The sequence below is a fragment of the Nannobrachium achirus genome (genome assembly GCF_963921795.1).
Source record: "Nannobrachium achirus genome assembly, chromosome: 17".
NCBI lineage: Eukaryota > Metazoa > Chordata > Actinopteri > Myctophiformes > Myctophidae > Nannobrachium > Nannobrachium achirus.
The window spans coordinates 50640321-50663772 of NC_137824.1; the positions used below are offsets into that span (position 1 = coordinate 50640321).

Below are 23452 nucleotides of genomic sequence, written 5' to 3' on the forward strand. Positions count from 1 at the left end.
AATTCAAATAATAACAAAATGGGTCTATGTTCTTATAGTACTAGTTAGTATCTAGTACTATCAGAACCCCCACTTGATCATGGTGAAAACTGAAACTGACCCTACCCTAAATCACTTACCCTACCTTTAACAATAAGTTAAGTGATGGAGTAAGATATGTGGCGCTCACCTTAGATGGTCCTGTGGTGGCAGCAGCAGCAGCAGCAGAGGGTCTGGTCTGGACGTAAGGCTTGGGCGTCAGTAAAGGCACCGGTTTTGGCGACACGGCTCTGACGGTCGTGGTCGGGGGTTTCGGCTCTGACGAGCGCGAGCGGATCTGCGGCCGGTGTTGAGAGGAGGAGGAGGAGGAGGGGGAGGAGGAGGGGGAGTGTGGCGAAGAAGACGAGGGCCGCGCTGCACCGCTGTCTCTGGGGAACTCCTCCACCCGCGCCTCCACCGTGGAGGTGAACTTGGGGATGGGGGCCGACTGCTGCCGCAGGAAGCGCATGGGCCCGTCCGGGTCGCAGCCGCCCGAGGGGTCCGCCGGGGTGGTCGGGGAGGCGGACAGGGACAGCGAGGTGAAGTGGAGGTGCGAGGGGGACGTGGGGGAGGAGGAGGAGGGCAGGACGCTGGGGTCATGCGACACGCTGCGGTCCAGCAGCTTGGGCAGCTGCAGGCGCTCCATCACCGCCTCGCTGATGGAGAAGCGCTGGGCGTAGCGCTGGAGCACGCTGGACGCCTCCTCGGACGTGCGGGCCATCTTGTACGCCACCCGCAGCTCCTCCTCGCGGCGCTCCCTGGTGGAGGGAGAGAGATAGGGAGGAAGGGATGAGATCCAGGGGTTTTATTACCCTACTTACTACTAGAGAAATCTTTTTGGGGACCTATACAGAAAGCAACTCTATATCACCTCAGTATCAGTTTAAAGTTTATTTTAAAGAGGTGGCGCCATAGTTTTGTACTTTTTCTGTACACCGATTTAATGTCATCATAAAATCATCCCCTCACTTTTTACCATACACCCAACACTGTGGATGTAGCCAGCCGATATCCCCCTTAGTATGGGTCTGTTATCACCAATGTCATCCCTTATCTAAGGCTCAGTAGTCTGTCTACTGGCTACCAGGAGGCTGGTAGACCGGTTATCACCCATGGTCTTGTCATTGCAATGAGCATGCACCAACACACGTTCAGAGGAATCATTTACTAACTTATATTAATTTCATATTATCAATGAAATCCTATTTTATTTGGGGGTCCACTTGCAATATCCTTACGACATCACAGGTTGGGAATTACTGTATTGAATCAACACGGGTCATTGTTCATTGTGTATGTGTGTGTGTGTGTGTGTGTGTGTGTGTGTGTGTGTGTGTGTGTGTGTGTGTGTGTGTGTGTGTGTGTGTGCGTGCGCGCGTGCGTGCGTGTACATACTTGTCTTGTAGTATCTCTCGGTAGGTCTTAATGCTCTTCCTCCTCATGCTGTGACATGCATCTCCTGACAGCACATTCTCCATCATCTTCCTCTCCTCTTCCTTCTTTATCAGGTCCTGTGACACACTCCGCCTCCGGTTCTTCCACTTTGCCAGGTCCTGACAAACACGCACACACACACACACACACACACACACACACACACACACACACGCACTTCATTGAAATGAATGGATACGGTAGCTCTATGGATGGATGTGACCCACAGGCCGACCAAGAGGAAAAGAAGGAATAAATGTGTTCTTATCCAAAAGTTGAACATGATCAACTCACATCCTGCCAGTGGTCCTCGTCTTCCTTCAGCTCGTTGTACTGGTTGTGCATCCGCTCATGACGCACCTGACTGTGAGGCTGCAAGATGGCCTCCTCCTCTCGACGCATGTCAATCATGCTCACGCTCCTGGGACGAGAGACGGGTACACAAAACAGAGAGAGAGAGACAGAGACAGACAGACAAACAGAGTTAGAGGGACAGACAGAGAAAGAGAAGACAGCGAGAGTAAGTAAAGGTAATATTCCAGAAAGTCCTGACATGGCAATACCAGCGGAGCACAAGCTTTGTGAAAATATTGAAATAAAAATAAAAAAGCAGTGTCAGCACATACAGTAGACATACTGTACATTCTTACACAGTAAATCCTCAGTGTTGACCACTTGAACCCTAGCATCCCTATCCTGGCGGGAACATGCGCCAAAAATAGTCTGTTGATTGTCTACTTCAGGCAAAGAGATTTGGTGTAGAGAGGGGAAGAAAAGAGCGGACCAAGCAGAGAGCCAACCCCGATCAACTAGATTACTAGTACAGAGGGATTACGTGGTAAAATGAACAAAGAGGATTTTACTATGAATATCATATCATATCATATATTATAATATACAATATATAATATCTATAATGGATAAATATATAATATCATATATTAATCCATGTTCTATTGTGCAGTGCTTCAAGAGAGCAGCAGAGTGAGGCAGAATGAACAATACAATAAACAAAACAAATACTCCAGATCAACTTTCATCAACAAGCTGATATGAGCCATCAATATGAACTAAGCCGTTCTGCTTCACAAAGGTGATGTTATTTTCAGAAAAAAAGGCATCTTGCTTGCACTGTCTGTGAGGTCAAGAAATCTGTTACGTTGTGACAGAGAATTAAAGGCAAAAGGCCTTGGGCAGAACATAATTAGTACTCAGAATAATGGGTTAAATCAAACAAATGGACAGTTAATATACTGTATATGCATCCATATTAATATATCTGTGTGTGTGTGTGTGTGTGTGTGTGTGTGTGTGTGTGTGTGTGTGTGTGCGTGCGTGCGTGCGTGCGTGCGTGCGTGCGTGCGTGCGTGCGTGCGTGCATAATACAGTATGTGAGTAGGTATGAGTGGGTAGCATTCGGTAGAGTCTTCACAATCTCTTCATAACAGTGAGAACATCCACGCTGAGCTGAAGGAGGTGAGATACTGTAGTGAGTGAGAAACACACTGCAGTTAGTACATCATGCCAGTCCTTTTAGTGCTTTGCTCTCACAGCATAAAATGGATCAAATGGGCATTTCCACTGAAATAAACACACTGCAAAGGCCATTAACCATACATCCTACAAACCAAACAGCAGGTCACTGTGCTGTGCTGTATGCACTCACTCTGAAGGCAGATTTCAAAGTTGCCGTTTGGGTTTGTAGGACAGATTTTGGCTGGTACACTTAACCACTTTCAAAAGAGAAAATAGGAGATCTACAAGCTCACAAAATGTTGCAAATGCCTTGTGAGGTTGTAGTTCATTACTTGGATTACAAACAAGTATCTAGGTGGTTAAAATGCCTTCTATGTAATGTGAAACATTGCTCGTTGTAATCACATTGGAATGAGTTCTGTGGAAGCCATCGTAGGTGCACCAAATGTATGCGACACAAGGGAAATGCCCATTCTATTTGATTGTGTCCTGTGTTGCTTAGTTATGGCAGCAGTTCTGTTTTTCCTGGGGACTCCGAGTACTCCTGGCTTCCATACTAGCCATCCAAATAGATTGGTTTAGACCTGTAACTCCAGGGAGATATTATTAACTACATGGCTGAATGGAAAACCAGCAGTGTTCTGGGTCTGCAGGACTGGAGAAGTCCCGGTTTCGTGCTCAGGAAATAGTGAGAGGGCAGTGTGATTGCATGCAGCTGGGAGGAGCTGAAGTGACAACAGAGCAGCCAAATTGTCCAGTAAAAGTGTTTTTTTTCCCCTACAGCCCCTACTCATACAACAGAACACTGGTAAAGTTAAGTAAAGCTAGTGTAAATGGGCGAAATTATCCGATTCCATTGTCATTCCTTTTCCGCAAAAAAAAAGTTAAAAGTTAATCCAAAGCAACAATAAGCGGCGGGTTCAGTGTCTTTCTCAGCGATAGACTTGTAGCAGATACTGAACCCAGGCTCTTTCCGTTTTGGGTCGTTTGTTTACGGTGCAGTGCAGTGTCAGGCCAGGGGTATGCGTTCTGAGCAACAATAAGGACAACTTACTGTGGGTCGTCTGAGACACAAGCAGAGTGGTTGTATCTACAGGAGTCAGGAGAGGATGGAGGAGAGAGCACAGTCACAGATGAACACACAAACACTTCAACACTACCACGAGACACCTGAAGGTGAGCTGGCGGATTACATCCGTGATGAGTGTACGGCCTAATTCATACTCTTGTTGCCCGACTGCGTCGCTCGCCAAAAATAGCCAATCTGGAAGGTCACAACGCGGTGCATTCACGTCACGTCGAGAGCTTGTGGGACGACCATCTTCGGCAAGCAACGCCGTTTGGCGACTAAGTATGAATCAGGCTTAAAAGCTGACAATGGGTGAAATTGTGAAAGACCGAAGAGGTATAAAATGAACCAAAGTTTGGGTATTTCCTTTACATTCATCATGTACCACTATCTACATACAGTACCCAGGCAACAGGCATGTATTTGTCAACTGTTGTCACAGTGAACTGCAGAACTACATCACCCATTCAAGCACAAGGGGGCGCTCTTATCTAAAAATACAGCCAGCAAAGAGGGCAAGCAGGCACAGTCAAAGTACTTTGCTAGCAACAGAGCATGCTAGCACACTGGACGCTTGGATGACAGTGAATCATCAATGACAGCATGCATCCTTTTATAAACTAGTGCCGAGGCAGCAAGCAGCAAGGCTGTGGCTCTCCGTGTGTGTCTGTGACCACCAGATGAAGGTTCGGTCCTCAGCCGCACAGTTCTTCACAGAGGGGCTTTAAATAGCATCCTCTGTGATGTCGGGAGGGGTGCGAGTGAAAGTGTGGCTTGTGGCTCACTTATGACTTGCCACAAGAAGGAGAAAAGGGAGGTTCAGTGCAGAAAGCCCTCGCTAAATCAACACCAGAGAGATGGTTTCATGGGCTGTTTATTTGCCATGTGTGTGCGTCGGTGAGATGTGTGTATTATTATCAGTTTTAGATTGTCCTCTGTGTTCTTGTCTAATTCCTGTCATATTCATTTCTTTTGTCAATTATCAACTATATCGTCGTTGTCGGGTGGAAACCTTGTATGTCCAAAAGCGTTCGTTTTGTATTTATCATTTAAAAAAATAACTAAACTAGTGAAAACAGCCGATCTACAAGCACACTTGTGTGCTTGTAGATCGGCTGTTTTCACTACTTTTGTGCGACGGCCTTGTATGATGAAGCAGGGATTTGCTTTGCACAAAAAAATTACAAATTTGAAACTTGGAGATACAAGGTTTCTGCCCGACAGTGACAATATATAGGGCTGTCCCTTCAGTCGATTAGTCGCGGACAGCCATAACAACTGATTGTGTTTGTACTTTGCAATGAATGGGTTAATGCATGTATTTAAGGGTGCATACATGCATTCGAGCGCTGCAAAATCCATTTTCCACACGAGAAAGCAGAATACCATTTCAAATCAGCTCAAATGCAACCAAAATTCAGTTGGGGGTTAGTACACCTCTGGCTCTGTCCAAAAAGGCCAAAGGCTGCCACGAAAGGTCATGCATAGTTAATAAAACAACAAATTCTTTGGCTTCTTCTGTCACTGCAAGAAGAGCAAAAAAAGAAAAGAAAAAAAGGAAATTAAGAAGAAAATCATATACTTCTTTACAGCCACTTTGCATCTTCGCGTACAGATTATAAAGGATTTTGAAATGAGGTCATGCTCTTCATCTTCAGGTTAAACAAAAACAGGCACATCATCCATAAGACAGCACTGCTGCCACTGAGGCCAAGGGCACATGCTGCAGAGAATTCCCATTCCGGAGTTCCCCAGTTCAACATGGCAAAAGGTTGGTATCATGTTGTAGTGCAGCGGGGCTCACGTTGACGGCGGATCGCTGTCCGGCGATGGAGGCGGCATCTGTGGCCCGTCGCTTTCGCCCAGTGGTCTTGCCGTCTTGCCCGTACCTGTGGTCGTTATGGTAACCGACACCATCGTGGTGGCGGGCACAGGAAGAAAGTGGGGGGAGCCAGGAGAGGTGCCGTGTCTGGGAGAGGAGAGGTTTTGTCTGGCCCATGCTGCGTCGTCACCATCCGTTTCTGAAGCTGATGTGCGTGTGCTAGCGCCTCCCTTCCTCTGTCCCGCTGCCTCCTCCCCGTCCAGCAAAGGTGGACACTTCCTGTCCATGTGTGTCCCGGGCAAACTGACGGGACTAGTCGCGAGCTCGGAGCTCACCGCCGTGCCGGCTGCCAGGGTCGACGGTCGGGGGAAGAGTTCCTCGGAGCACGAGCGGGCTGGAGTACTGCTGAGAGAATCGGCTGAGTTATCATCTCGCAGCAGACAACAGTGCAAGAACTGAAATGAGTTGTTGGCTCTAGAACAGTTGCCTGGTTACCATCACATATCATCATACAGCATTCCACTGGAGGAGACTTAAATGCAGGCTCCATGGACATAAATCTAAGACATAAGAGCATAGTGTGGCTCACACATCTGTCTGTAAGCAAATTTGATTCACTAAGAAGCAAACAAAGGTTCACAAATCTGCAGCATGTGAAGGTTTACACTCAAATATTCCTCAAAGCATCGAAAAACAACAAAGAAACAAACAAAACACTTGTTGTTATTATCAGACAGGCAACACAGTGCTTCTATACACACTAAGTCCCACATTGGATCAGCTGTCACAGTCAGACATATTCCTCTGTTATAGTTGTTCTTTGTCCACAACTCTGACAGAATGTCTGAGAACCCGCGCCCGGGTCCAGACACAATGCTGTAAAAAAAAAAGCTGAGCTCAGAATTCTTTGAAGAATGTGTTTGCCAGTGCGACAGAGGCTGGCTGCGGTCTCAGTCCTGCACTGAAAGGCTCTGGGAAGGAAGGTGGACTCATAGCTTTACATCCTGTGGGTGGGTCGCATATCCACGTTCCTCTGTGTTTGTGTTTGTGTGTGCAAGCCATGTGTGTGCAAGCTATATGTGTATGTGTTCAGCATTGTTTCCACAGTGTGTACGGCACTGGCACACACAGCCACAATGTAAAACCCTGACTGTAAATTTCACCCTTTAAGGGTCTATTTTTATACTTTACAGTGCAAAATCCACATCTGGGTAAGCAGAGCGTAAAATGATATACGTGTGCTGTATTATGAGAGAGAGAGTAGAGTGTTACACCCCTGAGGACACTAAATTGAGTTTGAATCCTTGGATTGACAGTCAAAGGACAATAGTTGGCTGCACTCCAAAAACATGCTCTGGCTTACTGCATATACAGATATACTGTGTGTGTGTGTGTGTGTGTGTGTGTGTGTGTGTGTGTGTGTGTGTGTGTGTGTGTGTGTGTGTGTGTGTGTGTGTGTGTGTGTGTGTGTGTGCGTGCGTGCGTGCGTGCGTGCGTGTGTGTGTGTGTGTATATTCTTTCCTATTCCTATTTTTTTGTTTACAATATCATCACCCTCTCTGACAACCACAGGCTATTAAAGGCTTCCCCCACTTATAGCGCTATGTATACTGTAGGTTCAAAGCAGAGAAACTCAATCATACACCACATGATGTATGAGCAAAGTTTCCACAATAAAACCAATAATAATTTAATCATTTTCAATAGTAAAAAAGAATAACTCATCTGCAGGCTCACAACTTAAATAAAATGCATGGGTTATTTTCAGTGAGTGCATCAATGTTTGGGTGAAACATGGGTCTGTGATAATTCACAGCACAGCATTAGGCTACTACTCCTGGCAACAGGTTGTGCAGTAAATGACATCCTTTTCGAGACAGACTCGCCAGAAATCCACAATACTTTCTTTCTCCAGGTGCAATCAATGCTGTTGCCAACAAAAGCAGGAGGCCAAAGTGAAAACTATTAGGGAAATCCTGAAAGATCCCCTCAGAAAGCTTTTTGGAACATCAGTGTTGTATGCTACCTAAGAACCTCTCCACAAGTTTTCACAACAACACCAGAGCCAACTGAAAATGGTGGTGTGGCCCAAATATCACTTTAAGAGGACTGGCAATCGGATACAAATCATCCACGGTGCCTCTCGCTTGGCCCAGCATCCATACAAGAAGTGGTGTAAAATAACTGAGTACATTTACTTAAGTATTGTATTTAAGTACAAATTTGAAGTATTTGTATTTACTTGAGTATTTCCAATTTCCAATACTTTTACTTACGTAGTTACTTTGTAGGTTCTGACTATTATCACAAAACAGAGTACATTAACCACTTCAGCCCTATACATTTCAAACATTGAAAATAGCTAATGTGTCGCGATGCGACACATTGTGAGCTTGTAGATCTGCTATTTTCAAAGTAGTATAGGTAAAGAGTATTTCAACATTGGAGTATTGATACTTTTAGGGGTGTTGCACTGTGAGGAATAAGGTCCTTCTGCTGAGGCTCCTTATTTCCAGGTGAAAGTGGCAGACAATTCCATGTGTGTCAAAGGAGGAATGTGGTTTCAATATCATCCTTACAAAGGACCAACCAGTCCAACGACAAACCAGTAGGGGTCAGTGACAAGACAACACACTGCCTGGGGAATTCGGGCATTGGTGTGATGACTAAATTGGTTGAAAAATTGGCAAAGCCTACGTAGGAAATAACGCAGAGCAGGCGGATTACGAAATCATTCAAGCAACCCAAATGTCTATCAAGAGAGATGGCTGCAGTAAAATGAACAGTCATTGGGGCTTACACAGGGAGAAAAACAACAGCATTGTGCATTTGCTGCTTCCAAGCCTCACTGTGTCAGATGAGACCATGGTGGGTGGGATGGGACTGCTTGTTGGAGAGATTCTTCTCTCCTTCACCTGGCATGTCATCGGTTCCATCCCGTTGACAGCCAACGTCTCCACCAACAGGCTACAGCTGCAAGGTCCTTGACCAAGAGACGTAACCACTATTTACAGACTCATTCCAACATAGATCTGGATAAAACGCGACAGCTACTCGCCTGAAACAAAACTGCACTGCAAATAAGGAATAGGAGACAAAAAGGAGAGGAAGAAAAGAGCCCTGGGAGACCCCGGTCAACAAAGAATATGAAGTTTAAGTGAACAAATGAAGAACAGAACGAAATACAGGTTTTTGACTGGATTGATTCAGGGCAACTATGAATCAGACTTCGACGAGGGGTCCCATCAAGGGAAATTCTTCAAGCACACTCACGAGTCAAGGAACAGCTAAAAAGCCTTTATTTAGATAGGGCTATTACATATTAAAAATCCAATTAAAAGGCCACTAACTCAGACCGGTTTCGACACACTGTCTTCTTCAGGGCGTGGCTATAAGGGGATGTCACCGTGGGTGCATGTCCTCTTATACATCCTTGTGACCAAGGGAACCAATCATGACAGGCACATATATAGGCACCTTCGTCGATTTAACTCTATATTAACTTCGAGCACCTCAAACAACACAGGACTGGAGATATCACCCTGTTGCTAAACCTCTGAAGCACTCGGCTCATGTTCCATACTTTTTTGAATTTCTTTTTTTTACAGGTAAACAGGCAAAATCATTTGGCACCTTTGTTGGGAGGTGGCCATCAGGAGGGCTGGGGTCTCCCCAGGAGGTGGCTCTGCGTGAGGCGGGGAGAGGGCACAGAGCCGAGGCGCACTGCTCCTCCTCCTCAGGCCAAGGGCCTCCATGGAGGGTCTAGAAGGAAGCTGCTGCTCTTTCTCCTTGTCCCTCTGACTCTGTTGCTCCTGCTCGGTCCGGGGTTCACGGGGCGCGTTTAGGGAGTGAGTGGGGTCTGCTCTGGGGGTTCTATCTAAGCTAGGAGCCTCAGTGGGACTGTTTCATTAGCATCCATGCAGGGAAACGAGTGTATGGAAAACAGAAAGGCAACATTGAAAGAGATATAATACACAAGGAGAGACACCGGCATACGAACAAGACAAAACAGTACGACCAAAAAGAGACGAACAGACCCCAAGATCATGGGTCGCAGTAGGTCAGAGGTCCCAACCATAACATGACCAAGAACAGATATGGGATGATTCAAATACAAAGAGACAGAAAGTGACACACAACACAGAACAATGAAGGTCAAATGCAAAAGAAGGAGTTGCAGTAGGGAAGGGAACAAAAGAAAAGAAATCCATCAAACACAAATCTTTCATACTAAGAATACTCTTTTCTTTAAGTCTTCTTGTGTGCCAGCGTATTGAGAACCACAGACTGGGTTTCTGTCCGTCGTGTCCCATCAACTTTAATGTCTCTAATGCAAATTGTAAATTACGGTTGAATGACTGATGGAGTGATAGATGTTGAACTGAAATGTCCAGTTTACACACTACCCTCTAAACTAAATTAGAATGAAGACCATTCTAAGAATTGTTACAAGATGAATGCAGTTCACCCCAAATCCCAAAGCCTTTCAAATTCCTTCTAAAATCTTTCAAACGAGGGTGAACCACACAAACAAAAGCCTTGGATGTCGGATGAAGGGTGGGTGCATCATTTGGGTTATCAAAGTGGGCACCTCCCTTCACAGATGGGTTGAATTAGGCTCCACACGCCCAGAAAGCTCAACAGTAAATTCTGGTGTAAATTCTGGCAGAATTCTCTTGCCTTCTACCATTCGGAATACTGACCTACTCTGCACTCGCACCTGATGTATCACATTATTTCAATGGCATCTGCTTCATATTACTTTTATGTGTACGGCCATCAAATTCATATGAAATATGGTACATAAAGAGGTATTTTCTACTATTATAACACTGATGATTGCAGAGAAGGAAATGCACTCTGCAGGCAATACGTCAACAATGACGAACACTTCAATTAGTGAACAGCTATTATTATAAGCAAGTGTCTATTATAAACACAGAGTGACATGCCATCCCCATAATCTCAAACTTCAACACATCTTAATTTGGGTCTACTCTGCAAATGTCACACTTGTTAAAAGCTTTTGCCAATGAAAACACACATCTGGTTTCCATTAACCCATACCACCTCTGCCACCTCTGGGCAAGGAGGGGGGAGGGGAGAATGCAGCTGCAATTCAACAGTTTCATTCTACCCATTAAAAAATTCATAAAATCAAAATAGCAAAATAACAGTAGTTCTTTTTCCCCCAAAGAAGACCATCTGTATTATTATACTTCAAGTGCTTGGTTATGTTTTGCCATTGATTTATGTGCATTTGAGGAGAATGGCACATTGCGTTTGATTAGAGGTCATGGTTAGAGCATACATTTCATATAAACCCATAAATGCTAAACAGAGATCTTTGGCTTGTGCTGTACACAATATTTTGCTCGAAAAGGAAACTTTACATCTCATAAAATCACATGTCCATGCGTTAACAGAGCAGAATGACAGAGCAATGACAAATGACAGACAGCAATGCTAGTAGTTTATTCATGTTCTCCTGCTATAGCATCTCCTCCCCTGTTATTGCCACGCAATCCTTCATGCTCACCTCAACGGTCTGTCGCCTCCTATGGGTGAGGTGGCGGTACTCCAGCTCTTGCGGGCGCAAGAGCTGCCCTCCTCGTCGCCCTTCTTCTTCCGGAGTGGCGCGGGCACATAGGTAGACTGATTACTCTTATTGGGCAGGTACTGGTTGAACGGCATGGCAGCCCGTAGCTCGCTGACTGAGGTGCGTCGAGCCAGCATGTCGTCCTTACGCACGTCGGGCACCTTCCTGTGGGCGGGGCCGTCAGACTCCGAGTCGCTCCCACGGCCTGATGGGAGGAGGGGGGGGGGGTGAATTATTTGAGACACATAGAGGTATTTGGGGGGCATGGCGGAGTCAGCAATACAGTGATATATTTTTCGGCTAAACTACGGCTAAGTATCATAGTGTAGGGCAGGGGTTTTCAAAGTGGATGTGATGCCAGTCCAGGGGTGCCGCGAGATAATTTGATAATATTTGGAATTCATCAATATCACTACTGCTTAGTAAAACAGACTTGATTTGCACTGTACTTGATGAGTTCTTTTTCTATCTACGACAACTCTCTTCACCAAAAATAGCAGATCTACAAGCTCACAACACGTCACAACGTGACGCGTTGTGAGCTTGTAGATCGTCTATTTTTGGTGAACCTTCCCCCCAGAATAGGCATGCTGGGGTTCAAGTGGTTAAATGTCAAGTATAACGTTATTTTCAGTCAGTTCTGATGGAAACGGATATTTCTCCAATAGGATGTAAGATTCTAAAAATGAACAATGTAATTCAGGGGTGCCGTGGATGAAAAAGTTATTTACATGGGTGCAAAAAAGTTTGAAAACCCCTGGTGTAGGGACCTGTGACATGAAAAATTAAGAAGGGGTGTCCAAGTATAACATTTTCAAGCTCCAGGGCCACAAAAAGGAACCAAAAACATACAAGAAGCACCTATGTTCGTACCTCTAACACACTCACGTGTGTCTATCAAGAGAGATGGTTGCAATAAAACGTTTCAACATTTCAGAGCTAGACTGGCCTGGTCATCAGACAGGCGTTGAAAGGTTGCACGTTTAAGAACAGACAATGTGCTTCTAAATATCCACGTGTCTTGTTGAAATGTCCTGGGGCAAAACATCAAGCCTCTACAGTACATTCTGCCACTGTAAATCAGTCCGGTTAAGACCATCAACTAGATACTTGAGTGTAAATGTGAAGCTTCTTTGGGTTCGATTTCTATGCAGACTGCAAAGAAAGTCTTAACAGGGTTGAAAATGCCCTTTATGAAAACTATAACTTTAGAGAGAGAGAAGAAAGATGAGCTGTGTATTAAACAAATCACTTTTTCGGTCTAGTACATTCTTGTATTATTATGTACGATACAGCTGACCATAAATCAATCGAAGGCAGTTTGCAGGCCAGTGGTTTCTGTGTGGAACACAGTCTACAAATCATATGATTTGTATTGTACAGTACAGCTCGCAGAGGATAAATTCTAGCCTACTGGTGAGGAAGAATTTACGTGCGGTGCCACTGCATTCCACATCAGATTCTCAACACATTGTCAGCTCTTTAATGGCATGGGGAACACCTGGCTTTGCAGAAGTGCATCGCTCAAGGACTTTCCCCAGTCGACGATTAAAATCCTGCCGCACGTTTTGAGAGAAATGAGAATCAGCATAACCACTTAAACCAGGGGTCTTCAACGTTTTCAGGCCAAGGACCCCTTATTTGAGAGAGAGATGAAGCAGGGACCCCCCACAACCTTTTTATAGATTCCATATAGTTTCATCGTTTGACAACACGATCGTCAGTGCATTTTGGAATCATGTCAATTTGTGTTTTCAGATATTTAACCACTTGAACCGTCAATACTTAAAAAACATGACCTTTCACTCTGTACTCAGTCTGCTCTTTTTCCCCTCTACACCAAAGCTCTTTGCCAAAAATTGCCGATCTACAAGCTCACAACGCCTCGCAGCACGAGGCGTTGTGAGCTTGTAGATCTGCTATTTTTGTCTAAAGTTCTCAGAATATTGGTTAATATAGTGAATAGTGGTTAACTCATTCTGTGCCAGATGCCAAAATGGCTCCAAGGTAGCTGTGCCGAGATTTTGTATGTTTTTCTTTACTATGCAATGAAAAAAAAAGATTTTTTTTTTATAATTTTTTTCCCCACAGAAACAGACACAGTTGTTGTGATTCAGTGGCAAAAAGAATTTTGGCAATCGGACAAATGGTTCCAGAGATAGAGCTGTTTGAATGAAAAAAAGTGTCCATCCACTAGAATGGACACACATGAACACACATTTTCTCAATCAGCTAAACGAGGGAGCGAACACACAAACAGAGAAAAGCATCTCTCTGATCTCAGGTCATTTTGACATCTTTAGGAAAAAAAAAGAAAAATGATTTTTTTTTTTTTTTTTCTATGTAAAAAACACAAAAACCGTCATAAGCCGTCATTGGCACACAGGGCTATTGGAAAAAAACCCGTCATAAGCAGTCATTGGCACAGAATGAGTTAATATAAAAAAGTGGAAAAAAACAACTTTCTATCACTCAAAGTTTTGGAGGACCCCCTAGGGGTCCCGGACCCCCTGTTGAAGACCCCTGACTTAAACCTTACCATACTTCATCGACTGGTGTCCCACAGGGGTCGATAATTGCCCCCCCCTGTTTTTCCCCCCTACACCAAATCACTTCGGCAAAAAGCTCTGCACCTTGGTTTACCCAAGGTCTTTAGAAATTCCTTTCCAAGATGTGTAGCACATGTGCTTCTAGAATTCACCTCGCCTCGTGCACACAAGCACTCAATCTATATGATAGGGGGGCTGAACAACAATTTTTGTCATTTTGTCTTCTACCATGTTTTCGTCTCACATACACAGTACTAGTAAGACGCCTCAGGGCGACAAGAAACCTCGCCCTAAAGGGCGACGCCTATCACATCTGACATCATACATACAATCCCTTTTATGCCCATACATGGAGATCCCTGTCTGAACCAGCCACACAGATATGGGCTGTCTTCCTCTATATATACTGTATGGGCATTCCCATATGAAGTCCTGTTAGATATGGGCTTAAAATTGATTACATCAGGGATCTCCATATATGGGCATAAAAGGGATTCTGTTAGTGGTTCCCATGACATCACAACATACAATCCTTGTATGCCCATACATGGAGATCCCTGTCTGAACCAGCCACACCACTGTGATGTCACCGGTTTAGGCCCATATAAGGAGATCCCTGCTCTGAGTATCTGACATCACCGTGATGTCACCTGGGATGTCACAGTGATTTGTCAGGGGAACCACAGTGTCAGGCGTTATCCCTGCTCTGAGTATCTGACATCACAGTGATGTCACCTGTGATGTCACAGTGATGTGTGACAGTGTCAGGCGTTACCATATCCGTACAGACGGATACGGTCAAGATGTGACGGTTCTGACAGTAAACTGCGACCTACGGTCGCAATAATCCTGACATTATAATTTGTCTATGATGTCCGTTTGTATTGTCCATGCCTACAGTCAAGTACTGTAAACTGATAAAGCTCAATTGTTTTCAGATTGATACTTTCATTCGTCCTCAAACGTTGGGACACAGACGTGCACGCAAATGCGTCGATATTTTGTTCAGCAAAAATCAAATGAGATCGAATCAAATCCAGACTCAATAAGAATAAAAGATTTAAACGGTATGGACATGGTTGGGAGCTTTCCAGGTATAAATCCACACATTCCATGGACTATTTGGACCACATTTTAATTTGGGGTCTTTTTCTCAGATCTGAATGAATCCAGAAGTCGCAGCCACAGGCGCACACTTCAGACCAATGGAAACGTCCCTCATTGCATTTCAATAGTCTTCTTTATTTGACGTGACCTGAAAGACTGACAGATCCTGGCCCTAACGAGGCCTGAAGGTATTTATGCCTCACACGGCACGGTTGGATCAATAACAAGAGCCTTGAGCCATCAATTGGAAACATGAGTGAGTTTCATTCTATCATCTCTCTGTCTGTAGCAGGGGCGTCAATTGGGTATGGCAGGGGTATGCAGCTGCCATACCCTGGGTCCAGGGGGGAAAATAAAAGTTACTTTTAAATATAAATCCATAAATGTCTCTTTGTCTATCTGTGCTGGTTATTATGTTGTTAAATTACAGTAAAATAACTACAAATGCAAAACTTAACAAAATGGTCACTTTAACAAGGTATTATAATTGTTTTCTCCACACTTGTATTCTCCCCATCTTGACAGAATGTTATATTCCCAGGTTCTGCAGGTCAGCTGCACAGGTGCAATGCATTATTGTTAATTGTGGCACGTTTACTAACATGCCAAGTTTAGCTGCACTTGAACAACCGTTCCAGGCTGCCATATCCAGCCCAAGAAACCGTAGAAACGGGGAAATAAAATGTACTTCTTAAAATAAATGTATCATGCCTGTTGCTAAGGTATGGCAACATGACTGGTGTCTTGCACGCGCGTGAAGGCGCGCGTGCAAGACACCAGTTATGTTGCCATACCTTAGCCTTTTCTGAACTGACGCCACTGGTCTGTAGTGAGGAACATGTGCCTTTACGGTGTGGCGCTTGGGTTTGGAACACATGGTAACACTGAAGCATGAGGGGGCCTTGACTAGGGGTCAATGTCGTACTGTAAAATAAATTCTCCCAAAATGTACACCAGTCGCAGTCAACATCCACATGTTGAAGGTGATTTTCAAGGTGCTGGACCCTAGGTCACCATGAGCATAATGAGCAAAAACTGGGATGGGAATATACAAATTAAGGGTTTTGTTCCAAAATGAGATTTCCACATAAAATAGATAGTATAAAGATTACATAATAGAAACCCATTTTAAGACCTGATTCCGATTTCTACAAACTCCTTCTAAATCCTGACTTACGTTTTCAAAAAAGATTTTGTTTCTATATTGGATATACGGTATAGCAACAACCAAAATGATACAGAAGCGATCCCGGCTTGAAAGGTATAACAACGTGTAGGTGTTCCAGGTGTAAATGGGTAGGCCTACTCTATTGTTGAGGTCATTATTGAAAAGCGAACACCAGGTAAGTTAGTTCTTATATCAGGTCTTTTTCGCTCTGGCAGAAACCTTGTATCTCTATATTAATGACAAGCCCAAAATAGGGACTCCAGGTTGAAAGTGGTTAAGTCTCTCTGCAGATGTGTTATAAATAATCAACTAACAAGTCCTTGTGTTGTGACTAATAACTGCATTGGATCCTTCATTTGTATACAGTTTATTTACGTCACCAATTTCCTGAAAAGTAACGATTTCATAAATACAAAGCTTCTGCCCGACGGCGACGGTATCACATCTTGATGGTATCGTGGGAAGTAAGCTGTTCAGATAGCTTTTGACAGGCAATGGGGCATTGTTGTCCTTCAAGAACACAAGATAATAGGCTTCATCCACCACCGGCACCACAAGCACAAAGTGCACCATTTATCAGAGCTGTATCCATCTATAGAACCTGGCCTCAACAAAAGAGTTCAGCCAATATTAAATTTCCTCCAGAGATTAAATTAAGCCTTCCACCCATTCTATTATTATACGAATTATTGTCAGGGAGTGAGTGAGTTTCTGAAGCAGTATAGCCTGTGAAAGGTCCTTGTGTAAAAAGGTCAAGGTTGGTGAAAACACGCTATGCCAGGTAGCATTTTGCGTGGACGTTAATAATCGGATCGTCTTGTTCTGTGTGTAATCAAAGCTCCTTGTGTGTGTCTGATCACTGGTCTCCTGTCTGCTGCAACTAGCGTTGCCAAGTCTGCTTATAATAAGTCTTTCTGTAAAGTTGCTTGATAGTATATAGTTGTAGTTGCAGTGGGTTGCCTTTATTATTATTTTTTCTTTCTATAAAGTATAGTTGCTTATTTGGGCTTGCTTCCTAATGTTTTTTAAACCAGTGATTCGGGGTGCCCGCTGGCCTAGTGGTCAAGGCGCATACCACATACTAGGCTATGATGCCTGCTGGCGTCACCGGTTCGATTCCCGATCCAGACTACATTTGCCGCATGTCATTCCACATCTCTCTCCCCATTTCCTGACAGTCTACTATCCTATCAAATAAAGGCATAAAAGGGCCCAAAACAAATCTTAAAAAAAAAAAACAGTGATTCTCATTTGAACATGTCAAGCTACCAACAATACAGTATGCCCAAAGTATACTGTATATAGGGTTTTTAAGTGGTTGAAGTCAGCTCAGACCCTAAAGTTAATCAATGTTTGGGGGTGAATTGGCTCTTGATGACTGCAGCTTTTGCAGTCAGTGTTTTCTCTCCACATCTCTCTCCAAAAAAAAAACACAGCCAACCCAGATTGGATGCTGAGTCTATTCACAGTCCCCGGTTCAAACGTGTGCACGGTTTTGTGACGCCTGTCCTAAGCTTTTATAGGCCTTCATTAAAAAGAAGTCAGAGTGAAATACAGTGTGGGAATCAACATCATTCTATAGCAGCAAATGGGTAGCTTGGCATTATAAAATATTTATATGCAACCAAACCATATTTTTAACTCAAGTTTTGCCTTAACTGGGGTGTGAAATAAAACGTCTTTACGACTGTTTACCATTTACATGTCTGTCTGAGAAAGAGGTCATTGCACCACCCCATGTGTGGGGAAACGGATCAAGGTGGATGTGTTGTATTATCACATTTTATTGTCACTGTCGAGTCCAAAGCCGTTACTTTTCAGGAAAAGGAAAAAAGAACCTGCGTTCAGTGGCTCCAATGTAGTTATTATTTAGTCATAAGCTCTTGTTAATACTTTTCATTGGTTTAAAAAAAAAAGGGGAAAAAATAATTCTCTATCAAAATATCGCATTTTAGTACACTGTATCTGTCTCAGACTGTGTGTGTGTCTGTTAAATTCGAGAGGTTTTTGATTAATTATGGGTTGGTGTCGTCCTAGCTCAGCTTGTGCTCATCATAAATGGGAACATTTCGTTATGTGGCTTCCTCAGTCATCTGTACATACAGTACAGTCTCAGCACTTCTGCATTAAAAAAGGTATTTTTATTTGACATACCTACAGTAATGTGCAACACAGTACACTGTCACATCCAAAACAGTCCTCCGGTGATCATCATTCATACAGTACTATTTCTTCTCATTTCAGCTCATCTCTCTCTCTCTCTCTCTCTACCCCTCAACAATGCTGTCAATCAAACATGCCGTAACCCGTGGCAACAGGTTCAAACAAGTCAACACAGAGGCACCATTGTTACAGATTGTGACAGAGATTGATGCTATCGCAGACAACCATGAGACACACAGCGCCTTGAAAGAGCTTGTTAAAGACGTCGATACAGGATATTGCTGGTGCAGTGGAAATACAAAGAAGAAAACAAAACATTCAATTACACGGAGAAATGGTGCGTCGTATAACATCATATCCCCTCCAGCTATTTCCACTTTCCCGTTTTCCCATTCCTCTTCCACTTGTGTGCCTGTCCATATCACTGCTGTCATGGAAAAAAGAACCATGTTTCGATTTTGGTGTCCTTATTCCCCATTTATCCCTACAGCACCTGCCCCTATTAGTCACAATCATGACTGGAATCTACTGTGTTTGTGTTGGAAGTGGCAACAAAAATGACTTATCGAGTGCCTAGTAATGATTTAAGTGCTAAAGTGTTGCAATGTTTGGCCCATTGACTATGACTCATGGTATACTTGACACTACTGCTGACCATTTCCCAAAAGCGCAGGGTAGTTTGCTTGATTTGAAAGTCACAGGATTCTGAAAAGGAGACTTGAAACCTGCTTGAGAAAGGTGAACCTATATACCAGTAAGACTCCCTAATCGGGAGATAAGCGACCATAGGTCACATGTATACACAAAGAGGGCTGTAACTGCCATTGGTTCCTAGTTGTGTGGGCAATGTGTAGACATACTGTGTACCGATGTGCGTGATTTTAGGGCAAAAATTGTAGGAGCAGTGTCCAAAAATGTGTTTTGCAAGAATCGGCCTCATGGTGGCGCTAGAAGAGGTCCATGTGACAAATGAGGGGTGGGGTGTCCGCGTTGCCTTGGCGGACAAATAGGTACCGGCACCGGCTCTCCCGGACGCTCCTAGCCCCAGTGAGCTGCAGTGGAGGGGGTCCTCCACTGGGGGCGTCACGACTTTTGCATCCGTTCTGGAGCACCAGGAGTGGGTGGTCCCCGGGAATTCCCCGTGAGCAGCCCCGTTGGGGTGGTGATTTGCTCATTTTTGCACATTAAATGGTCATTTTTTACACTTGGGGATCCCCCAGGGACCTGGGGGTCCCTGGAGCTCCGGGGGTCCTTGGAGGTTGTAGTTTGGCAGGTAAGGAGTGTGTGTGCAAAATGTGGCATGGATGGGGGCAACGGTTGTGGAGATATGAGCAGGGCAAAAGTGTGACGTGTGACGTGTGACTCTCACTCACTCAGGGACGGACAGCCGGTGGAGGTTTTGGTAGTTAATGCGACCTATGGTCGCAACAAAATGTCTATGTGCAGTTACTGTTAATGTTTTTTTTTATGGAACTTGTGTTATCATTACATATTGTAATGCTTCTTAAAGCACAGATTAATGTGGAAAGTCTAGATAAAATAGTCCCTGGAGCAAAGATTAATTCACAAACTAAATGCAAAGGTCTATGACTTATTAATTGGAAGATTATGTTTAGTCAACACTGACTCAGCTATTCAAGTAGGTTCATCAACGTTTTAATGGATATGGAGAAAATGTAACGCTTTATTTGAGAGCCTTCTGATTGAGATCACAATGCAATGGTTTGTGAAGAGACCCCGGTCAACGAAGTATTAGGGTTTAAGTGGTAAAGACGGTTGTCAGGGAAGGTAATGTACTCAACTCCAAAACAGTTAAGAGTCTGACTAAGCTTGTCCTGCTCTCCTGTAAAGGACAAATTATTTGAACTTTTGGACATACCATCACTGCTGCCACGGGCAACCAGTACGTCCGGGGACGGGGTTTGTCGGGAGCGCGATCCAAACGAGTCCAGGCTGTCGAAGGAGTCCTCTCGGCCGTGACGTGGCGGGGAGAGCGAGTCACTGCGCTCCGAGTCCCAACAGTCGATGTAGCCGCTGTCCCTGATGCTGCGCTTAGACGGACTCTCTGCGTCCTCCACCTCCTGAAACAGTGACACAGAAATCGAGACCAAAAGAAGCTCAAATAAATTTGATTTCTTTTAGAAATTGTTCATCTTTCTCTCAATAGGGACAACCCCGGTCATAGTTGATGATGTCATTTGTCCATGTGTATTCCAGCCCTAAGGAATATATGGAATGCAAGTGCTAATAAAAAGTATTTAAAATATTGATTTGATGATCATATTATGAACCTTAGTATTTATTCGTTTTTTATTTCTAGTTATTTAGTTCTTAATATTTTGATCCCATGATTTTGTAACCCATTTTTCACCCAGTGCCAATTGCCTGAATTGTAATCCTGGGCGCTGCTCTCCCTCTGCCAACCTGGGGAGAGCCCTGAACTGAGCTCATGCTTCCTTCAGTGCATGAGGAGTGATCAAGCCGCTTCTTATCACCTGACAGGGGGGAGCTTCGCCGGTTGAACATAGCGTGTGGAAGGAACACGTTATTCCAACCAGTTCCTTTCCCCTCCATCAGGCTGGCCAGGCAGAGGCATTATAGAGACCAGGATTACTGCATGGTTTTTGTGAGGATACCTAACCGAGGGGACCGTGAGGATAACTAACCCAGAGACCCAGGGAGAACATGCAAACTCCAAACAGAAAGGCCCTTTCGCCAAACCCACCTAGGGTGTGGGCGCCGTTGATGCAGAGGAACACGCCCACAGCGTCCCCCGGCGGCAATCGAAACCGACTGTACCATCGTGCCCGCTAAATACCTGCTATTTCTAAAATAAATAAAATATTTAAGGCATTTTTAATTTATTTGGTTACATAGGGCAATTATAATGTACGTATAAAGGCAGGGATCTTCTTCTTTCGTGTATCATCGTCCTTGATGATTGGTTGATGACATTTTATTTCACAAGATTTCAGGATCCTTTTAATGATCTCTTTTTAAACTGGCCAAATACGGAGCAGAACTCCAGTTTTCACAACCCATCACTCATTCTGGAGAATCCTTCTTCATCACGTCCTCTCTCTCTCTCTCTCTCTCTCTCTCTCTCTCTCTTTTCGTCTCTGTTTATCTATCCCTCTGTCTTCCTTTTCCTCTTTCCCAGTCTCTCCTTCATTATCTGTCAATCTTTCTGCCTTTCTCCTGTAGAGTCACGTCTGTGTCTCTCTGGTTTAATGAAAGGTGGAGAAAGCCCTTTCCTGTTAGCCACAGGAACTTCCTGTCCCCCCCCCCACCCCTCCTCTGTTTTGCTTCTCTCTTTGTTCTCAAAAACCTCCCTGAACGTCTGTGATACCAGTCTGTAAGAAGTACCACAACGTCAGCACTTATTTCCAATCCCAGTGGTCCTCAAACTGTGGGTCGGGATCCCCAGGGGGTCCCCAGATGACTGGTTTAATGAGCAACATTGTTTTCTCACTCAACAGTATACAAACCATCATAAAGTGTAAGTGTATGGAGGGTATCTGCACATTTCTAAAGTGACAATTTAAGGCCTTTAATACCTCTAAAACTAGTAAGACGCCTCAGGGCGACAAGCGACCTCGCCCAGGGATGTGGTTCTCCATATATGGTCATAAAAGGGATTTGTTCCCCTGGCATCACAGGGATCTCCATATCTCCATATATGGGCATAAAATGGATGTGTCCCCCCTGGCATTACAGGGATCTCTAGAACAGGTCATCATTAATATTGATGACACCAGGGAACTCCATATATGGGAATAAAAGGGATTCTGTTAGTGTGACATCACAGTGAAGCCAGTCAAGCCCCAGTTAAAATATGATTATTTTGGGGGTCGCGGCCTGAAAAGGTTAAGAACCTCTGTCCTATCCAACATGCCCACAACCTGAATATCATAATATGGTATTTAAGTATTGTCTTTTCAGAATCAGAAGCATCTATATTGTCACATTCACAGGTTTACAGGTGTAAAACAGTGGGAGATTTATTTTGTGCAAGATCACTTTTTGATTGTTTCAAGAAAGAGAACAAAAATAAAAGGGGGCGGGGGCAACTTATCTACACATACTGTAGCATATCCATCCAAACATTATGTACATGAGATTTAGAATGAAGGTGCATAGCAGCTGGTATCTGTTCATAGACATCAGTGCAAGAAGAGTATTGATGCATGTATTGTACATGACCCACATTGCTATCATGTTCATCCCTCTTGTTCTGATCTCCCTCAAATCTCCTTTCAGTAAAAGAAAAATCCCATGAGGCAGATATGCTGCTCAACATAGGACAATGCTTATGAATGATGGATCGCTCTTCCAACTACTAATAGAGCTTGAAGGATGCTGGCGTTCACATCCAAACCCTCAGGAGGTCAGGTGTAAGGATAAAACACTGGTACATGAAAGGATGAAAAAGCAGAGACTAGAAAGCAGAATAATGTGCCAGGCTAGAGAAAGCATGTCTAGGGCTGTCACGATCATGATCATTTTACATGACGATTAATTGTCACTCAAATAATTGCGTAGTAATATACAAAGAACAACTTTACACTTAAAAAAGAACATTGATAGTGGAAATAGCCGATCTACAAGCTCGCATCGCGATGTGTTGTGAGCTTGTAGATCTGCTATTTCCACTATTTCTTTAAACATTTGAACATAATCATTTTTCAACATGCAAACGATTATGACAATATATGACAAAATAATTGCGATTATGTCAAATAATTGCGATTATGTCAAATAATTGCGATTAGACAGTTATGTAATAATTGTGACAGCCCTAAGCATGTCAGGTAGAAACCTTGTATCTCCATATCCCCAACACACTGCTGAGTGTCAAAATACTCTGGAGTATTTCAATTATTTTCAAAAATAGATTCCTCCAGCTGCCGGAATACCGTCAACACACTGACTGGATTATTATATCATTTTTGCTTCATAGAAACAAGGTTTTTGTTTTGGTCAGCTGCAGTGTGTGGACATCTGTGGAAGACATTTGGCTTCAGTACGAGATGATTTCTCAGTTTTA

The 23452-nt window shown here is 43.9% G+C and overlaps 1 protein-coding gene across 2 annotated transcripts in view; it reads right to left on the reverse strand.

Annotated features, from left to right (window-relative positions):
• Positions 1-23452, reverse strand: part of LOC308301466 (LIM and calponin homology domains-containing protein 1-like) — a 56156-nt gene that overhangs the window by 26998 nt on the left and 5706 nt on the right. For both annotated transcript variants that reach the window (XM_080745464.1, XM_080745463.1), the window contains exons 3-7: positions 20285-20486; positions 11359-11623; positions 1747-1873; positions 1414-1571; positions 170-776 (exon numbers count right to left, since the gene is read on the reverse strand). In XM_080745464.1, coding sequence (XP_080601590.1) covers positions 170-776; positions 1414-1571; positions 1747-1873; positions 11359-11623; positions 20285-20486 — 1359 coding nt within the window. The remainder of the gene's footprint in view (positions 1-169; positions 777-1413; positions 1572-1746; positions 1874-11358; positions 11624-20284; positions 20487-23452) is intronic.